Here is a 21630-nt window from a genome sequence, read left to right as displayed (position 1 = left end):
GCTAGATCATATACATTACGAACATAAAATAGGAGCAGGAGTAGGCCATTCGGCCCTTAGAGCATGCTATTCGTTATGATCATAGCTGATCATCTAAATGAATATCCTGATCTCACGAGCCCCATCGCCCCAAGAGCTATATCTAACTCCTTGAAAACATGCAATGTTTTGTCCTCAACTACTTTCTGTGGTATCAAGTTCCACAGGCTCACCATTCTCTGGGTGAAGAAATTTCTCCTCACCTCAGTCCTAATAGGTTTACCCCGTATTCTTAGACTATGACCCCTAGTTCTGGAAATGCCCACCATTGAAAACATCCTTCCTGCAACTACCTTTAGTCCTATTCGAATATAGATTTCTGAGATTGCCCCCTCATTCTTCTGAACTCCAGCGAATATAATCCTAACCCATTCCTGCCCTCGTATGATAGTCCTGCCATCCCAGGAATCAATCTGGTAAATCATCTTCGCACTCCCTCTAGAGCAAGAATATCCTTCCTCAGATAAGGAGACCAAAACTGCACACGCTATTCCAGATGTGGTCTCACCAAGGCCCTGTATAATTGCAGCAAGACATCCCTGCTCCTGTACTTGAATTCTCTTGCTATGAAGGCCAACATACCATTTGCCTTTTTTAACCACCTGCATGCTTGCCTTTGGTGACTGGTGTACCAGGACACCTAGGTGTTGTTGCACATTCCCCTTCACAATCATTTGCTTTCTGTTTTTGCTACCAAAGTGGATGACCTCGCATATATCCACATTATACTGTATCTACAATGCATTTGCCCACTCACTTAGCTTGTCCAAATCACACTGAAACATCTGTGCCTTCTCATCACAGCTCATCCTCCACCCAGCTTTGTGCCATCTGCACTTCCATTTTACATACATATCACTTATGTGGGACTTTGTCGGAAGCCTTTTGAAAGTCCAAATAAACCACATCCACTGGCTTCCCCTTGTCAGCTCTCCTAGTTACATCCTTGAACAATTGCAGTGGATCTGTCCATGATTTCCCTTTTGTAAATCCATGCTGACGCTGTCCGATTCTACCACTATTTTCCAAGTGCTCTGTTATAATGATGGACTCCAGAATTTTCCCCACTACTGATGTCAGACTGACTGGTCTATAATTGTGTTTTCTCTCTCCCTCCTTTTCTTAAATAGTGGGGTTACATTTCCTGCAGCACGGTGGCACAGTGGTTAGAACTGCTGCCTCACAGTGCCAGGGACCAGGATTCGATTCCCAGATTGGGTCACTGTCTGTGTGGAGTTTGCACGTTCTCCCCGTGTCTGCGTGGGTTTCCTCCGGGTGCTCTGGTTTCCTCCCACGTTCTGAAAGATGTGCTGGTTAGGGTGCATTGACCTGAACAGGTGCCATATGTGGCGACGAGGCGAATTTCACAGTGACTTCATTGCAGTGTTAATGTAAGCCTCACGTGTGACTAATAAATAAACTTTTGCAGTTTGGAGGGTAGTTACTGTTCTAGAGTCTTGGAAGATGACCACCAATGCATCCACTATTTCTAAGACAACTTAAGTACTTTGGAATGTAAATTATTGGCCTTCAGTTACATCAATTTCTGGAACACCATTTCTCTTGCTAATAATCACAGAAATCATAGAAACCCTACAGTGCAGAAGGAGGCCATTCGGCCCATCAAGTCTGCACTGACCACAATCCCACCCAGGCCCTACCCCCATATCCCTACATATTTACCCGCTAATCCCTCTAACCTATGCATTTCAGGACTCTAAGGGACAATTTTTAGCATGGCCAATCAACCTAATCCGCGCATCTTTGGACTGTGGGAGGAAACCGGAGCACCCGGAGGAAACCCACGCAGACACGAGGAGAATGTGCAAACTCCACACAGACAGTGACCCAAGCCGGGAATTGAACCCAGGTCCCTGGAGCTGTGAAGCAGCTGTGCTAACCACTGTGCGACCGTACCGCCCTAATGATGATTCCCTTAGTGCCTGCCCCTCATTAAACCCTGTGTTCCCCAACATTTCTGGCACGTTATGTGTCCTCCTTTGTGAAGAGAGTATTGTAACCTCCTGATTCAGCATATCCCTTGCCTTAATGCCTTTACCATTAAATCTGGAGATCAACTCGAGTTCAGTAGAGTGCAGGAGGACATACCAGGAGCAGATCCAGTCAAAGACTAACCACAATAATACAGGAGCTATGGGATCAGATCAGTGGCTGGGAATTCTGTGCAGAGTATCTCACCTCTTCAATCCCCAGAACCTTTCCACATCCACATGACACCAGGAACATTTGGGACTACTCTCCACTTGCCTGGACGAGTACAAATCCAACAAAGTCTTGGCACCAACCAGGACAAAGTTCACTTCACTGGAACCCAACTCACCAAGGTTCCTTCGCCTTCCAAACACCTGACCTAGATGGACAAGGACAGCAAATGCATGCAACGCAACCACCAGAGGTAGTAGTAGAGGCGGGTACAATTTTGTGTTTTAAAAAGCACTTGGACAGTTACATGGGTAAGATGGGTATAGAGGGATATGGGCCAAATGTGGGCAATTGGGACTAGCTTCAGGGTTTAAAAGAAAGGGTGGCATGGACAAGTTGGGCCGAAGGGCCTGTTTCCATCTGTAAACCTCTGACTCTCTGACCTGGATGTTCCCCTCTAAGTCACTCGCCATCCTGACTTGGAAATATATCGCTGTTCCTTCACTGTCACTGGATCAAAAGCTTGAAACTCCCTCCCTCACCACACATGGACTACAGCGGTTCAAGAAGGCACTTCACCACCACCATCTCATGGGCAATTAGTGATGGGTGATAAAAGATGCTGGCTAGCCAGCGACACCGATATCCCGTCAAAGAATAGAAAGACATCCACGACCAGCACACTGGCAGCAGTGTGTGCTGGTAAAGGGTGCTTTTCAACTTGTTAAGACTTCAACTTCCAGAAATATGACCTCTGTCACCTAGAGTGACTAGTAGCAGATGGATGGGAACACCACTGCTTTCAAGTTACCCTCCAACTTGAACAGCAAGTTGAATTGGAACTCTTCACTGTCACTGGGTCACAATCCTGAAACTTGCTGACAGCACCGTAGGTGTAGCTTTGCCACCACATGAACAACAGCGATTCAAGAAGGTTCAATGCTTTCTCGAGAGAAATTGGGGAATGAGCAATAAATGTTGGCCTTATTGGTGAATTGAGACAAAAGCCTCAGAGTGCCAGAAAATCCTGATTTGCATTTCTACTGCACTTTTCACAATCTCTACCTCTGTGCTTTACTGCCAAACAAAGTCTTTTGAAGTGTACTCGTGCTGTAGTGCAGAAAAGTTGGCAAACGATTTGTGTGGAGACCACACAAGCGCCAATGTTAAAGTACTAAATAATCTCTTTCAAGATTTTGTTGGTTGAGGGATAAATATGGGTCCAGGAGGCTGGATAGAACCGCCCTACTCATAATGGCCGTGGGATTGTTTGCATCCTCCTTGGATGGCTGTTGGGGCCTTGGTTTAACATCGCATCTGAAAGATGTCTCCTCCAGTGCAGCAGTCCCTCAGTGATTGCATTGGGAATGTCGAGTTGTTGTACTCTAAGTTTAGCACAAGTCAGTGCCAAATTGCTTCAAATCCGACTGTCAGTGGCCTCTTTTATTCCCTGTAACCATCTTTTTGTGCTGTGTGCCCATGATTATTTCACAGGCCTGTTTTGGGCTGTAGACTAGACTACCTGAGGTCCACAGAAGATAATCTAACCAGCTAATTGGAAGAGGAGGAGGCTCCATGAATATCCCAGTTCTCAATGATGGAAGAGTACGACCCTCGCCAATCTTTACAGATGCATAGAAATATCTTTACCATCCTTTCAGGATGCATCACAGTTTGGTATGGCTCCTGCTCCGACCAAGACTGCAAGAAACTACAAAGAGTTGTGAATGTAGCCCAATCCATGACACAAACCAGCCTCCCATCCATTGACTGTGTCTACACTTCCTGCTGCCTCAGGAAAGCAGCCAGCAGAATCAAGGACCCCAGGCATACTATCTTCCACCACCTTCCGTCGGGGGGAAAAAAATGCAAGAATCTGAAAACATGTACCAACAGACTCAAGAACGGCTTCTTCCCTGCTGTCATCAAACTTTTGAATGGTCCTATCACTTATTAAACTAATCTTACATTTCACCCTACCTGTAACACGGTGGCACAGTGGTCAGCACTGGACATACACTCTCCCACCTTCTTCCATTGGGGAAAAAGATACAAAAGTCTGAACACAAACCAACTGACTCCAGAATAGCTTCTTCCCTGCTGCCATCTGAATGGACCTATCATATATTAAGCTGATCTTTCTCTTCACCATATCTGTAACTGTGATACTATATTCTGCACCCTCTCTTTTCCTTCTCTATGTACTCTATGAATGGTATGTTTTGTCTGTATAGTGTGTAAAAAAAAAAAACCATACTTTTTACACTATCTCAATACAAGTGACAGTAATAAATCACATCGTGCAAAAGTAAGGTTGAAGCATTCACTACAATCTTCAGTCAGAAGTGCCGAGTGGCTGCTCCATCTTGGCCTCCTCCATAGGTCCCCAGCATCACAAGTGCCAGTCTTCAGCCTGTGTTCACTCCAGGTAATGAGATGTAGCTAAACACACTGGATACTGCAAAGGCTATGGGCTCTGGTAACATTCTTGCGGTAGAACTGAAGGCTTCTGCTCCAGGGCATGGCTACCTCTGGAGTAAAAGTCTTCCGTACTATTGATGGAATGTTGGTAGCTTTTTGGGATAGAGTTTTGGATTTCCATTCCATCTTGGTCAGTCCCTCAGGATCGAGATTGCTTGCTTCCTCTCTGGTCTGATAGGTTCTGAACTGGTCGATAAGTGATCTGCAGCCTCTGCCACATGTGGAGCTGATGGTGCATCAAGGGTTGGGTGGATGAGTTGTTTGGAGGTTCATGCATTCTCTCCGTGCCTCCACTTCACCTTCCTGACAAAATCTCCTCTGTGCCTTCCCATAGAAACCGCCTTTGGTCTCAGGCCATAGATTCTCATGGGTTGGTGGGGTGTTTGACCTCTTCCAGGATGGTTTGCGGACATCACAGACATCTCTAAAGCATTTGCCCTGTGCCCCACCAAGTCTCCTGCTGCAATAGAGTTCCATTAGAGTAGTTGCTTTGGGAGTCTCCGGCATATGAGGACATGTCTTACCCATAGAGCTGTTTTTGAGTGATTAGGGTGTAGACGCTGAGCAAGTTGGCTTGGGAGAGGGTGCTGCTGTTGGATCACCTTTTCTTGTCATTGGTTTTGGAGGATCTTGCATTGACACTGCTGATGGTACTTCTCCAGTGCTTTGAGGTGTTTGCTGTAGGTTGTCCCATGTCTTTGGAGTGTGTAACAGCGTAGGGTTCACTGTTGCCCAGTAATCCATGAGCTTAGTCTCTGGTTTGAGATCCTGATCCTCAAGTAATCGTTTCCTCAGTTGGCTGAAGGCTGACCTGATATATTGAAGGAAATTATGATTTCTGCCACCCTAAATTGTGAAGAAGTGCATCCTAACAACACCACTCTGAAGGGCCTAGCTTTATTTTTAAGATTCTGCATTAGAATATGTAGTTTCTCTGTTTACCCTGTCAAATAGCCCTGAATGCTGTGCACTAGATCGACCCTTACCAGAGTTTAATGTAACAATATTCTAACCCTCCAGGGTTAAAGGCCAACATTGCATTTAGTCCTTTAGATTTGTATTTATCCACTACCTGTTTAATTTCTCAATTTGGATCAGTAAATCTCTCTTGTTCTTCCACAATTTCTGAGCTTTAGTGCATTTAGGAAAATATTTCAGTCAATCCTCCTTGCTTCCAACGTGGTGACCCACACTGAACTCCACAAGTGGCCATAGCTTTGCCCACTCTTTGCAATTTTCTGTTCCCAGTGTGCCAGCTAACTTGGATATATGGTTCTCCTTATCTGTACCCCTCATTTGTAAAATTCGGGGCAGAAATGACAATTGCAAGAGGGCACAAATTCAAGGTAAGGGGGGAGAGGTTCAGTGGAGATGTGCGGGGGAAGTCTTTTTTTACAGAGGGTGGTGGGGTCTTGGAATGCACTGCCAAGTGAGATGGTTGAGGCAGACTTGTTAGTAACACTTAAGATTTATCTGGATAGAGATCTGAACAGGTGGGGAATAGAGGGATACAGACAATTGGTCGAGATAGGACAAGGTGATCGGCGCAGACTTGGTGGGCCGAAGGGCCTGTTTCTGTGCTGTACTGTTCTTTGTTCTTTGTTTTCTCTATTCCTTCATGCACGTTTTGTATAAGGTGTGAAAAAGTGTGACCTCAGTGCTGATCCCAGGAGATACCACAAGTCACATCTTGCCAGTTAAAATGCACATCATTATCCCTGCTCTCTTCTACCTCTGAGCTATTTCCCTATCCAACTGGTAGGTTTCCTCCCAATTCCATGGGCTCTGATTCTTGTTAACAGTCTCTTATCGGAATCCGAAACTTCTGGAAACACTATAAATAACATCCATAGACATCTGAGCTAAGATATTGGGACAGATGATCAAAGAGAGGTTTGAAGGAGTATCTTAGGGAGGGGTATGGAAGGGAATTCCAGGGCTTCAGGCCAAGGCCATCGAGTGCGCAGCTGCCAATGTTGCCTCTTTGATCAGTTCATATTTATCCAAATGTTCAGTCTCTGGTCACATACGCATTTATTATTAATGGCCTAGAATTTGCAGGTTCAATTCTCTTGCCCTTCTTGCATAGTCATGATGTGGAGATGCCGGCGTTGGACTGGGGTGGGCACAGTAAGAAGTCTCACAACACCGGGTTAAAGTCCAACAGGTTTATTTGGAATCACGAGCTTTAGAACACTGCTCCTTCATCAGGTGAGTCAGGTTCTTGCACAGTGACTTGTGCATTTGAGCACTGTACAGGAACCTGTAACGGCTTCGCAGAGATTGGGAGGCTGCTGGGGTGTGGAGGAGAGCGAGAGTTTGGGCTCTTTTTTTAAAAAAAACCTTGTGCAAAAGCTATTCGGATTGACAAAGCTGTAATGATGCAATGATATTCCTTGTTTATCCCTTGACTGGTACGGATGGAGTTCTCATGTCCCTCTTTTAACACATTGACATTCCTTGTGCTTGGTAAAATTAAGAAAAAAAGATTTGGAGGAAATTTGAAGCTTCTTTAATTTAATTCCCAGGAAATGGAGATGAAGCTGTGGTTGATGTTGGCGCTGCTATTTGGCACTGCTGTAGTCCATGCTCAAGATCAAGATGATGATGATGCTGATGCTGATATTGTTGAAGATGAAGATGATGAAAGTCCTATAGAAAGTGACTCGGCACCAACAGCTCCACCACCACCTAAGGTGAGAATTGGCCAGTGTTCTTTAGATTAAATGTGGTATTCTGGAAATGACCTGGGGTTTTTCTACCTGTTGATATTTGGAAATCTTCCCCCTGCATATCATGTTTGAATATCCAGTCTTCACTTGTGATCCCAGATAAGTGTAGCCTCAAAAAGCACAAGGAGGCTCTTCAGCCCATAGTGTCTGTGCTGGCTCTTTCAAACAGATTAAAGAATTAATGCCACTTCCCCAGTTCTTTTCTTGTAGCCCTGAAGTATTTTCCTTCGCGACTAAATATCCAGTTCCGTTTTAATCTGCTTCCACCATCCTTTTGCAGACAAACATGCAAATTAGGAGTAGACCACTCAGCCCCTCGAGCCTGCTCCAGCATTCTATAAGATCATGGCTAATCTGATTGTAGTTTCAACCCCACATTCCTGCCTACCCTCGATAACCTTTCAGCCCCTTGTTAATCAAGAATCTATCTAGCTCTGCCTTAAAAATATTCAAAGATTCTGCTTCCACTGCCTTTTGAGGAAGAAAGTTCCTGAGAGAAAAACAATTCTCCTCGCCTGTCTTAAATGAGCGATCTGTTTTTAAAAAAAAAAAATATGCCTAGTTCTAGATTCTAAGACAAGAGGAAACATTCTCTCCACGTCCACTCTGTCAACACCCTTCAGAATCTTATTGAAAGAACATTCAAATCCTTAGAACATATTATTTATTTGGACAGAATAAAACACTCTGGTTCTTTCGCCAGTCGCTATCTGTGTCCTCCGGCTTCTGAGCCTTCTGCCACGCCATCAAACCCTTCATGAATCTGAACAACTCCATTCAATCTCCCCTGAGCTTTTGCTGTCCTAAGTAGGAATTATCCTACCATTTCCCATTTGTCCACATAATTAAACTTTTTAATTCTAGTAAATGTCCTCTGCACCCTTTCCGATGTCTATGACATTCTCCTTAAAGTGTGTTGTCCAGAACTGGACACAGTACTCCAGCTGGGGCTTGACCAGTGGTTTTGAGGTTTAATGTAACTTTCTTGCTTTTTGTTATGGTTTAAATTTACGCAGGAGTGCATTTGCACCATTTGAGAGGAGGGAAAGTTTGAATTGGTAGGAGAAACTAAAAGCAAAATAATGCAGACGCTGGAAACTTGAAATAAAAGCTGAACACCGGAGGCATTAATTTAACTCTCAGTATAATACTCCTGAGAGCACTGGATCATTGCAGTTGGCATGGGCTGATGCGCAGACTTTGTCCAGGGCAATAGTTACTCGCTCAACCAACATCCCTGAAACTGATGAGTGACATTTTCAATCCGTCTGGCTGGTATTAGAGATCACTGCCTATTGTAAAAACATTGTGCGCCTGAGCCCAATTTTGAGTTGGAAGTCTGCCCGTTACATGGTCATTCTATCTCCGTGCTGTTTGTGGGTGGGCGCTTTCCCCACACACACATTGGGCAGCAGAAGCGCATATCTTTGGAGTTTAGAATATTAAAAGGTGATGTTGCTGAAATGTAGAAAAAAACAAAATCCTGAGGGGTACAAGGACAGGGCTGGCAAATGGAGTTGTAGAGAAACCAGCATGATCTTATTGAATGATGGAGCATATCAGAGAGAGACCATATGGCCGACTCCTAATTCTGGTGTTGTCGTGTAATTGCCTCAGTTCCTACAGTTACTGCCTTTCCAAAAGTACTTGCCTTGCTGTAAAGTGCCATGAGGCATTCTGAGGTTGAAAGAGGGACTTTTCCTTTTCATTTCTTTTTGTTTCTCTCTCATCCCATCACTGAAAGGTGAAGTTCAGAACTTTAAAGTGTCCAAAAATTGGATAAGAAATGGACTGCTTTGTAAAGTCTATGGTAGTCATGATGTGGAGATGCCGGCGTTGGACTGGGGTAAACACAGTAAGAAGTTTAACAACACCAGGTTAAAGTCCAACAGGTTTATTTGGTAGCAAAAGCCACACAAGCTTTCGAGGCTCTGAGCCCCTTCTTCAGGTGAGTGGGAATTCTGTTCACAAACAGAACTTATAAGACACAGACTCAATTTACATGAATAATGGTTGGAATGCGAATACTTACAACTAATCCAGTCTTTAAGAAACAAAACAATGGGAGTGGAGAGAGCATCAAGACAGGCTAAAAAGATGTGTATTGTCTCCAGACAAGACAGCCAGTGAAACTCTGCAGGTCCACGCAACTGTGGGAGTTACAAATAGTGTGACATAAATTCTGATTCTAGGATCGCATGATAAAGACTCAGGAGGAAAAAAGCAGAAATATTTATGTGAAATAGTGTGACATAAACCCAATATCCCGGTTGAGGCCGTCCTTGTGCGTGCGGAACCTGGCTATCAGTTTCTGCTCCGCGACTCTGCGCTGTCGTGTGCCGCGAAGGCCGCCTTGGAGAACGCTTACCCGAATATCAGAGGCCGAATGCCCGTGACCGCTGAAGTGCTCCCCAACAGGAAGAGAACAGTCTTGCCTGGTGATTGTCGAGCGGTGTTCATTCATCCGTTGTCGCAGCGTCTGCATAGTTTCCCCAATGTACCATGCCTCGGGACATCCTTTCTTGCAGCGTATCAGGTAGACAACGTTGGCCGAGTTGCAAGAGTATGTACCGTGTACCTGGTGGATGGTGTTCTCACGTGAGATGATGGCATCTGTGTCGATGATCCGGCACGTCTTGCAGAGGTTGCTGTGGCAGGGTTGTGTGGTGTCTTGGTCACTGTTCTCCTGAAGGCTGGGTAGTTTGCTGCGGACAATGGTCTGTTTGAGGTTGTGCGGTTGTTTGAAGGCAAGAAGTGGGGGTGTGGGGATGGCCTTGGCGAGATGTTCGTCTTCATTAATGACATGTTGAAGGCTCCGGAGGAGATGCCGTAGCTTCTCCGCTCCGGGGAAGTACTGGACAACGAAGGGTACTCTGTCCACTGTGTCCCGTGTTTGTCTTCTGAGGAGGTCGGTGCGGTTTTTCGCTGTGGCGCGTTGGAACTGTTGATCAATGAGTCTAGACACCGCTCGACAATCACCAGGCAAGACTGTTCTCTTCCTGTTGGGGAGCACTTCAGCGGTCACGGGCATTCGGCCTCTGATATTCGGGTAAGCGTTCTCCAAGGCGGCCTTCGCGACACACGACAGCGCAGAGTCGCGGAGCAGAAACTGATAGCCAGGTTCCGCACACACAAGGACGGCCTCAACCGGGATATTGGGTTTATGTCACACTATTTCACATAAATATTTCTGCTTTTTTCCTCCTGAGTCTTTATCATGCGATCCTAGAATCAGAATTTATGTCACACTATTTGTAACTCCCACAGTTGCGTGGACCTGCAGAGTTTCACTGGCTGTCTTGTCTGGAGACAATACACATCTTTTTAGCCTGTCTTGATGCTCTCTCCACTCCCATTGTTTTGTTTCTTAAAGACTGGATTAGTTGTAAGTATTCGCATTCCAACCATTATTCATGTAAATTGAGTCTGTGTCTTATAAGTTCTGTTTGTGAACAGAATTCCCACTCACCTGAAGAAGGGGCTCAGAGCCTCGAAAGCTTGTGTGGCTTTTGCTACCAAATAAACCTGTTGGACTTTAACCTGGTGTTGTTAAACTTCTTACTCTGCTTTGTAAAATCAGAGTCCCACACCTCCCCTATAAATCGTGCAGGACTTAACTAGGAGGAGATTTGGCCGCTACATGAAAGTATCTGGAGTTTCAAAAGCTACGAATCTGAGATTGCACCTGCTACATTTCTTTCCTGGAAAGGGATGTGGATTTGATTGATATTGGCCTATGAAAAGTGATGTCCTTGTGCCAGATGAGCCTGAAATATGATTGAAGAATGGAGTTAAAGATTTAAAAAAAAAAATAAAAACACTGCAATAGTTTTGAAGGGTTTTTGAAATCTCCTTTATTTCAGCAACTGAGAGCATGAACTAATGTTTCAGGATGGGGCAGGTGGCAGTGTGTCTGCAGGATTCAGCAGGGAATGCCGAGTGCTTTCCGAATTGGATTGTGTTTCAATCAGGGGTCAAGGTGTGCGTATAGTAGACCCAATGTTGCAACTTTGTACTTTTCCAGCTGTAAATGTAGTACTGACTTTCTAAAGTGAAGCCCATATTTATTCTGTCTGTTGCTTTGCAGGTCACGTACAGAGCTCCCGTTCCAATCGGACAAGTAAATTTTGCAGAATCGTTTGATAAAGGCACTCTGGAAGGGTAAGAACGCTACGCTGAAATAACATTGGGGACTGAGGGCCGTATCCTCCAGGTATCTATAGTGGCAGTTGGAGGAAACTGCTTCATAGATGATGCACTGATTTGTTGCACGGGTTAGCATAGTCGTGACATCATAGTCATACAGCACAGAACAAGGCCATTCGGCCCATTGCATCTGCGTCAGTCAAAGACAAACCACCCATCTAATGGATAAGGAAAGTACAGGTGGGCCTGATGGTCCTATCTTGCCTTTCTTGTTGCCATAGCTCAGTGGATAGCACACTCATGCCTCTGTCAGGAGGTTTTGGGTTGATATATCACTCCAGATGCAACCTAGGCTGATACAGAGTGGCAGCAGAGTATATCGTAGACCAAATGCACTGGAGCAACCTGCCGAGCCTCCTTTTGATAGCACGTTCCTAACCCGTGACCTCTACTACATAGAAGGACGAGGGCAGTGGACACTTGGGAACACCACTTGCGAGTTCCCCTCCAAGCACGTACTATCCTGACTCGGAAAGAAATCGCTGTTCCTTCACTGTCTCTGCCCTTTTCAGTTGGACATACAAAATCATATGGCATTATTGAAGAACAAGGGATTTTGTCTCTAGCAGACTGGGCTAATATCGTCAACACTTTTTTAATATGGGGGCAGTGAAGAGAAACATTGCGTTTTGTGCCAACTACTTATAAAATGTAAAACATTTCAGGACTGAGCTCATGAAAGGCAAAAAATAGGACTTTGTATAGTGCATTTTACAACAAGTTAAATGTTTTTTTTCTGCTTTGTTGTAATGTAGGAGTGTAAATATGTCATTGTCTTTGCAAATTGGATCATAAGCTTTATTTGCAGTGTTTTCAAGATGAACAGATTAGAATAATGCCGCCTTCATTGGTTTCTATATTAAAAGTAATTGTTGGTAAACAACCCGTTTATTCCACTAGCAGATGATGGGTTAGGGCGTATTTGCAGCGAGTCACAATGGATCCTTTGGGAATCCTGTTGATTATTATCAGCTTACCTTTGTTTTGGCTATTTGCTGATTGAGACGCAGCGCATTCGCTGAGCTCCTGCCTCGTACCACCTGACTGTCTCTGAAAATCGCTTAATCCCTTTTCTAGATGATGTCATGTATCCAGTTTGATGTACACATCAAAACAACTTCCTGTTCAGCTGCTTCACTGAGGGCCTGCATTTGTGACAGTTTCCTGCAGCAGCAGTGTCCCTGTAGAATGAGCCTGAAATATTAGCACAACCTGACCCGATGTGAACTGATGACAATCGCAGTGCAGGCCATTTCTCTCCTTTGTCTGAGGTTCCTGCACGTGAAGCCATGTTGAGCTTGCTCCACCGTGTAATTTGCTCCATTGGCTCCACTTTCCACCTCTCCCCTATAATTCCTTGATTCATTTAGTGCTCAGAGATCTATCACTTCAGCACAGTATTTTGGAGCGTGAACGTTTTCACCCCTTTCACACACAGGCTAGGATTTGCTAGAATGGAAAAGGCCAGGGTGCATTGGGATTTTCTCCCTGCCATCCTGGTGGTCATGAGATTTTTTTCCCCCTTATTCTTTCATGGGCTGTGGCAGTCGCTGGCAAGGCCAGCCTTTTGCCCATCCCTACTTGCCCTTGAACTGAGTGGCTTTCTCAGAGGGCAGCTGAGAGTCAACCATATTGCTGTGGCTCTGGAGTCACACATAGGCCAGGCCAGGTAAGGACGGCAGATTTCCTCCCCTAGAGGACATTAATAGAATGTTGCTAATAGAATCCTACAGTGCAGAAAGAGGCCATTCGGCCCATCGAGTCTGCACCAACCACAGTCCCACCCAGGCCCTATCCACATATCCCTACATATTTACCCACTAACCCCTCTAACCTATGCATCCCGGGACACTAAGGGGCAATTTAGAATTGCCCATCAACCTAGCCCGCACATCTTTGGCCTGTGGGAGGAAACCGGAGCACCCGGAGGAAACTCACGCAGACATGGGGAGAATGTGCAAACTCCACACAGACAGCGACCCAAGCCGGGATTCGAACCCAGGTCCCTGGAGCTGTAAAGCAGCAGTGCTAACCACTGTGCTACCGTGCCGCCCCGAATTTTGGATTTCAATGAATCAATACAATCTGCTTCCACCATCTTCCTAGGGAGCCTGTTGCATTGCCCAATCTCTCTCTCTCTCGAGATAATAATTCTGCACATTAATTTTGAATTTAACCCCTTCAGGCTTTGGCAGTGTCCTCTGGTTCTACATTGATTCGTCATAAAATCCATTTAGCTCACCAAGGATAGTTGTCATGGTCACCATTACTGAGACGAGTTGATATTTCCGATTTTATCATTGTCGTAGTGGGATTTGAGCCCATGTCCCCAGAGCGTTAGCCTGGGCTTCTGGATTACCAGTCCAGTGGCATTTGTGCTACTGTCTTCCCTGTTATGTGATACCACACTAATAGAGACATTGATTACTGTGATTAGTCAATCTACCTACAACAGATGCAAGCGAGAGCTTAGTGAACCATAGGTCTAAAGTCTATGGTTTTTCCGAGAATGCTACACTCAAGTTGTGTCTCAAAATAGTCACTTTTTAAAATTAATTCCTGGGACATTTGCAGTGCTGGCTGGCCAGCATTTATTACCCATCCCTGGTTGGTCTCGAGAAGGTGGTGGTGAGCTGTCGTCTTGAATCGCTGCAGTCCACGTTCTGTGGGTTTGTCCACAATGCTGTTAGGGAGGGAATTCCAGGATTTTAACCCAGTGACTGTGAAGGAACGGTGGTATATTTCCAAGTCAGGATGGTGAGCGGCTTGGAGGGGAACTTGCAAGTGATGGTGTTCCCATGTATCTGCTGCCCTTGTCCTTCTAAATGAAAGTGGCCGTAGGTTTGGAAGGTGCTGTCTAAGGATCATATGGTATCCTCAAATATTGTTTGTAAGAAACCTATTTTGGATTTCAATGAATCAATACAATCTGCTTCCACCATCTTCCTAGGGAGCCTGTTGCATTGCCCAATCTCACTCTCGAGATAATTCTGCACATTAATTTTGAATTTAACCCCTTCAGGCTTTGGCATTGCCTCTGGTTCTACTGCTCTGGAGAAGGTGAAACAGCTGATTGTGGTCGACGTTATCTAATCCCCTTTAAAGAATCTTCAAAATCGCGTCTCAACCATTACTTTTCCAGTGCGCATATTCCAAATTTATGTCATATCTCGTCATTATCAAATCCTTCGATCCCTTCATTTTTTGAGTGCTTCTTCTGTGATCCCTCAAGTATGGAAGATTAAGTGTTGAAGGTGATTAAAGGAGTTAGTAGTGTAGATGGAGAGAAACTGTTACTCTGCTGGGGGAGCCCAGAACAAGGGGCTATAGACTTTAAAATGAGAACTGGGCCATTGTCCATCAGTGCTTCATGCACAAAGGAGTGGAACTCTCTCACTCACTCCTCCCTAAAAGGATGTTGAGGCTGAGTGTCAACTGAACAACTAAGTTGATGAACTTTCGTTGGGTAAGGATATCATGATTTACAGAGTCAAAAAGGTAGATGGAGTTAAAGTACAATTAGATCTAAATGAATGGTACAGCAAGCTTGAGAAACTGGTTTCCTCCTAAGTTCAATAGCTGCAGTGTCCTTGCTACTGTGACTAAAGCTAACTAATCACTGTTTAGCAAAATGAAATCTACTCCAAAGCTACCCTTCATAATCTTTTTCTTTTAAAAAATGTGCGGAATGGAAGTACAAGAAGATTGGCGAGTGACATTCCAGAAAAGAACCATTAAGATATCCCAAAGTGATTTACAGTCAATTAAATAAACATTAAAAAAATAAGAACGGGAGTAGACCATTTGGCCCTTCATGCCTGCTCCACCTATCAACATGATCCTGGTTGATGGGGGGAGCATGGGAGTACAGCATTGTGAGAGGGGATTGGCCGTGATCATATTGAATGGCAGAGTAGGCACGAAGGGCTGAATGGCCTACTCTTATTTATGTTTCTAAGGATAATTATGAATAGGCAACAAATGGCCTTGCTAGCGATGCCTATATGTCATGAATGAAATTTTAAAAGTCTGTGTGAACAGATGTATGGTTTTGAATTTTGATTGTCTATTGTTGTTTGATGTATTGCTATTGATCTTTTTGCCACGCAGCTGGGTCATGTCGAAAGCTAAAAAGGAAGATGCTGATGAAGATATTGCGAAATACGATGGTGAGACCATTTTATCTTTTTTTTTGCGTGTGTGTTCACCATTTTTATAACGTATGCAGCCAATTTGAGTTGTCACACCTCGGGAAGTATAAATTGACCTTGGAGAGTGTGAAGAACAAACTGGAGCTGGAATGGTAAAAATTTGCAGGAGCCAGCGCATTGGGGAGAACGTGAGGAGGGGAAGAACCTGCCTCACGCAAGTCCTAGCAGTTGTGTATTTCTAAGTGATGATAAAATGTTCCTTGTACTGAAAGGGTATTGGGGAGAGTTACTTGGGATATTAGGTGAGGGTGTGGCAGAGTATTCATATTGGGGGTTGGTAAATTTATAATTGCATGAAATGAAATTCTTGTCTGTTTTTCTTCAGGAAAGTGGGAGGTGGAAGAAATGAAAGACACTAAACTTCATGGGGACAAGGGGCTGGTTCTCAAATCTCGTGCTAAGCATCACGCAATTGCAGCTTTACTCGATCAGCCATTCGTGTTTGACAACAAGCCACTATTTATCCAGTAAGTGTACCCTAATTACCAAGTGTGTTTATTTTTAAATGTACGCATGATTCATTAGATTGGTAGACAGTCATTCCTGGACTGGGCTTTCACTTTGTCCCAGTGGTGGGATTTATTACTCCAAAATCCTTTGAAACCAGCACATACGGAAACACCATTCTTTCTGTTCAAGTCCCAGATATGGAATACATATTCTAACCCATTATGACCCCACAGTCCCTCATAAACAGTAATTTTAAAACTTCAAATTGCGGTCAAAAGAATAGTCATACAAAACAGGAGGAGGCCATTCGGCCAATTTTTAAAAATTCATTTGTGGGACATGGGTGTCGCTGGCTGGACAGCATTTATTGCCCATCACTAGTTGCCTGGGGGCAATTGAGAGTCAACCACATTGCTGTGGCTCTGGAATTGCATGTAGGCCAGACCAGGTAAGGACAGCAGATTTCCTTCCCTAAAGGACATTAGTGAACCAGATGGGTTTTTCCGGCAATAGACTGGTTTCATGGTCATCAGTAGATTTTTAATTTCAGATATCTTGTAGTGAATTCAAATTCCATCGTCTGCCATGGTGGGATTCGAATCCAGGTCCCCAGAACATGAGCTGAGTTTCTGGATTAATAGTCTAGTGATAATACTACTAGGCCATCGCCTTCCCATATTGTGTTTGTGCCAACTCTTTGGTGGAGCCATTCAAATGATCCTGGCATCCTTTCCTCATATTCTTGTACATTCGAGTATTTATCCAATTACCTTTTGAAAGTTACTATAGACTCTGCTTCCAGTATACTTTTACGTTAATCATTCCAGATCATAACTCAGTGTCATTAAAAGAAAAATGTTTTTCATGTTGCCTTTTAGTTCTTTTGTTAGTGAATCACCATAAAATTGTGTCCTCCATCCATCCCCCAACCCTGCCAGTTAATGATCATTCTGCCATGGAAACAGATTCTCTTTTATTTACTCATGGTCACCTTCACTGAGACTAGCTGTCAATTCCAGATGTTTGTTAATTGAATTTAAATTCCACCAGCTGCTAGGGTGGGATTTGAACCAGTGTTCCCAGAACATTGGCCTGGGCCTCTGGATTACTGGTCCAGTGACATCCCCACTAGACAACTGTCTCCTGCTTACCTCAGCAGAAACTCTCTCTCCGGTGGTGTTGCTGAGGTATCAAGAGATGCCAGCCTTGTGATTGCATTGGCAGCATTAGAGACCTGCCCTGCTATCCAGTCACCCACAATTAGGGCGCCTGTGGTCAAATTCTGCCGCAGGTCCGATTATCATAAGGAACTTCATTTGTATCTGGCTGACCTGGGCATTTTTGATGCATACACTGGCTGTCAAAGATTATGATGTGGAGATGCCGGCGTTGGACTGGGGTAAACACAGTAAGAAGTTTAACAACACCAGGTTAAAGTCCAACAGGTTTGTTTGGTAGCAAAAGCCACACAAGCTTTCGGAGCTCTAAGCCCCTTCTTCAGGTGAGTGGGAATTCTGTTCACAAACAGAGCTTATAAAGACACAGACTCAATTTACATGAATAATGGTTGGAATGCGAATACTTACAACTAATCAAGTCTTTAAGAAACACCCACTCACCTGAAGAAGGGGCTTAGAGCTCTGAAAGCTTGTGTGGCTTTTGCTACCAAATAAACCTGTTGGACTTTAACCTGGTGTTGTTAAACGTCTTACTGTGTCAAAGATTATGCAGGTGTGATCCCAATTTCAGACATCCCCCTACCCACACCAAATTAATTTTTATAAATCCTCTTTATTTCTGTAAGTGGACGATGTTCAGAGTCTGTGTCACTGTGACCTTGTGCAAATGTTAGGCTTGCAACTTGTTTGTTGTAAATTATTTGTCCTTCGTGACCCTTTAGTTTAGTTTGAAGTAAATCTTTCAACTTGAAATCTTGTTTTTTGTTTTTCCGAAATAAATTACGTTTTTTAGGTATGAAGTGAATTTTCAGAGTGGAATTGAATGTGGCGGGGCATATATTAAGCTACTTTCGAAAACCAAAGACGTAGTTCTGGTGAGTGACCTTTTGTTTCACTGTCTGTCTCTGCTGGAAATAGCCAGTACTCCTATCTGTACTTGCTGCTGGAATATCTCTGTAGCTGAGTGTTATCTTCATGTTGTCAATTTAAAATGTGTGGGTCAGACTTTTAAGTCTGGTGTTGTGAACCAAATGGAAGGCACACCACAGTGTGGTACTGAGGGAGTGCTGCACAGTCAGAGATAGTGTCTTTCAAGTGAGATGTTAAACCAAGGCCCATTTACCCCCTCGGGTGAATATTTAAATGATCCCACAGCCACTCTTTTTTTAAAAAAAAAAAGACAAGTAGGGCAGTTCTTGCCAGTAGCCTAAAATATCCCCCAACTAGGTAATCTGGTAACTATCTTGTTGTTGTTTATGGGAATTTATTATGCTCAGTAGCAGCACTTAATGCATAACTAACTAGTCATTTGGTAGTATTCCTGAAAAAAACACTACGCATTTTGTCAAAGGTTTTTGTCTTTCATGTATCTGACATTTTGCAAGAATACAGTGCAAGGAAAATTGACTACTTTATACTGTAGGACGAGAGAGTACTGATTGGCTGGCAAGTGGACTATGAGTGGTAGGAGTGATTGCATGGTGAATGCTGACAGTTAGCGTCCAAGCATTATTTGAACATTTAAACTAGGCAGCTTGACTCTGGTCAAGGCATTATTGAGGAATGAACCAGTGATTGTTTAGCTGAAACAGGGACAATGTGTGTACACATTCTTTCTGTCTGGAAAGAACAGGGCCCTGTGTATTAATGTATGTAGCTTGCAGGACATGCAAATGTACCACACTGAGGCCAACTGACAATCTTAAATTGGTCCTCAGGGTAATTCTTAGCACACTGAGGATTATTTAGCAAATGTTGTCCAAGTGTAGCATCTAATATTAGATACTGTTTTGAGTTTTGCAAGCATGGTCTGGTTAGTTACGGTCTGTACCTTGTCCGTTGCGAATTCTGGAAGGGACATGCTGTTTAATACGATCTGCTAACCTTTGGGACTTACAGTCTACATACCTGTCATCACATTGGCATTGAAATTCATATACCACATTTCCCATTCGTATGGTAGACAGTGTGCGCTTTTGGCTGTATAGCAGCATCCTGCTGGTGGTGAGTACCACTCGTGTTGAGCTTCACCTTGCCCTTCCCTTGTATTCTTGCGCATTTCCAAACGAGTGCAAGATGAAAAACTTCGACAAAAAATGTCTCTCTCCTTCAGCTTAACTAATTGTAAAGCACTTTGTGATGTTGTGTTTTTTGGGTGAACAGAAGTATATAAAGAAATGTTGGAGGTGCAGCGGTAGTGTAGTAAAACTTTATTACTGGAATTAGTTTGGAATCAGTGTCTCAAGTGGTAAGCAAATGTTTTGTGATTTGTATTTGAAATTTTGCTTAACTGGGTTTTACTTGTCACCAACCCCTAGATCATCTTGGTGTGTACATTTTGGTACCATGCCATTTATTGTGTGCAAGTCAATGCATCTAAATGATTCTGGCTCAGTAAGGCATTCGGCTTTTGTTGTATTAAGCAGTCCAACATGCACAAAGGCTACTGGCTGCTACCATGTAATGCATGGGGAATTGATTAACAGTGGGAGCCACTCATTGCCTCTCCATTGCAATGGCTGGTCTGTTGGTACTTGTGGTCTAAGGGAGTGTTTTGTACTGGCGAGTGTGTATTTACTTGATACCACAATGTGGATTTTTCTTTTTTTTCGGTCAAGTTTCCAGGAGCAATCAACCTCTCCTTATCTAACTATGTTTTGGAGAGGGTGATGAATTCATGGTTCTTCAATCCCTTCATTTCATAATCATATTCATGGGCTTCTGAGCAAGATTTATCTCTGATTGCAACAGATTTGGTTGATAGTTAACAAAATCTGATCTGATTACTTGACTTTGCTTCATAGGAGAAATTTTATGACAAAACTCCGTACACTATCATGTTTGGCCCAGACAAGTGTGGCGAAGATTACAAACTCCACTTCATCTTCAGGCACAAGAACCCCAAAACCGGACAGTACGAGGAGAAACATGCAAAGCGTTCGGATGTGGACCTCAAAGGCTATTACACTGACAAGAAGACCCATCTCTACTCACTAGGTACTGCTAAACCGAAACTAACCTGTTTAATCAGCAGCTCTGCCCTCGCCATTTGAAACTTCTGCTCTATTGGGGGAAATGTAGCAGCCAATTTGCACGTAGCAAGCTCCTACAGGCAGCAAAATTATGTCATTCTCAGATTTTTAACTATGCTGGTTTAGCAATTAAATATTGGCTCGGTAGGTTGTAGGGCTGGAGCAGGTTACAGAAATCAGTTGGTTGGGGAGGGGGTAGATATGGAGGAGGGAATGTGCAAGGGCTATGGAGGGAATTGAAAACACAGACAACACATTTTAAAATTGAAATGTTGTCAGGCATATAGTAACTCTGCAATATGTAACTGAAACTGGTGGAATGGTTCCAATGCAATTGTATTGCTGAGGCCTGGTTAATCTTTCTCTGGTATTAATTTTATTTGGCAATAATTGATGGCAATTCTATCTGAGTGGATTTTGGGGATTTATGGAAAATAGTTTAAGGGAACAGACTGAGGTTTCTGTTACTGGTTACATTGATCTCCTGCAAAGACCCAGAGTCAAGTAATGGCTGATGGGGACAGTGCGGACTATTGCTTTGCTGGAGAATGCAGAGTGACAAATGGGAAAACAAATTAAATTAAGCACACATTAAATTAACTGTTTTTTGCTTCTTCCTATGGTAGTGCTCAATCCTGACAACTCCTTCCAAGTCCTGATTGACCAAACTGTTGTCAACAGTGGCAACCTTTTGGTAGACATGACTCCTCCTGTTAACCCTCCAAAAGAAATTGAAGATCCAGATGACCAGAAACCAGAAGACTGGGATGAGAGACCAAAGATTGCTGACCCTGATGCAATGAAACCTGATGACTGGTGAGTAACTTGGTCAATTGAGAGCTTCGCATTGGGAAGGCCAAATACATTGTTCTTGTCCACAAGTTCCAAACCAGACCATTCACAACCCTTCCTGTCTCACCCACTTCCTTGTCAAGAGCACATGATGCCATCTCTGTAACATCATCGCTCCTCTGCTGATGAAACCCTCATCCATGCCTTTGTTGTCTCTAGATTATCTTTCAGTGCTCTCTTGCTGGCCTTCCGTCCAGCATGTGCTCATCCAAAAACTCTGTTGACGACATCTTAACAAGCCCCACTCGCGCACCATCCCTGTGCTTTCTGACCTATAATGGCTCCA

General features: G+C 43.8%; 1 protein-coding gene across 4 annotated transcripts in view; it reads left to right on the top strand.

The window, feature by feature from the left end:
- The window catches only part of canx (calnexin), a 49152-nt gene that overhangs the window by 8628 nt on the left and 18894 nt on the right, over window positions 1–21630 (top strand). For all 4 annotated transcript variants that reach the window (XM_078231792.1, XM_078231793.1, XM_078231795.1 and 1 more), the window contains exons 2-8: window positions 7212–7379; window positions 11503–11576; window positions 15732–15790; window positions 16158–16299; window positions 18254–18335; window positions 20265–20457; window positions 21119–21308. In XM_078231792.1, the coding sequence (XP_078087918.1) occupies window positions 7215–7379; window positions 11503–11576; window positions 15732–15790; window positions 16158–16299; window positions 18254–18335; window positions 20265–20457; window positions 21119–21308 (905 nt within the window). In that variant the 5' untranslated portion in view covers window positions 7212–7214. The remainder of the gene's footprint in view (window positions 1–7211; window positions 7380–11502; window positions 11577–15731; window positions 15791–16157; window positions 16300–18253; window positions 18336–20264; window positions 20458–21118; window positions 21309–21630) is intronic.

The sequence above is a fragment of the Mustelus asterias genome, chromosome 16 (genome assembly GCF_964213995.1).
Source record: "Mustelus asterias chromosome 16, sMusAst1.hap1.1, whole genome shotgun sequence".
NCBI classification, from domain to species: domain Eukaryota; kingdom Metazoa; phylum Chordata; class Chondrichthyes; order Carcharhiniformes; family Triakidae; genus Mustelus; species Mustelus asterias.
The sequence above is the reverse complement of the archived record's forward strand: the minus strand, read 5'-3'. Positions and strand labels throughout refer to the sequence as shown.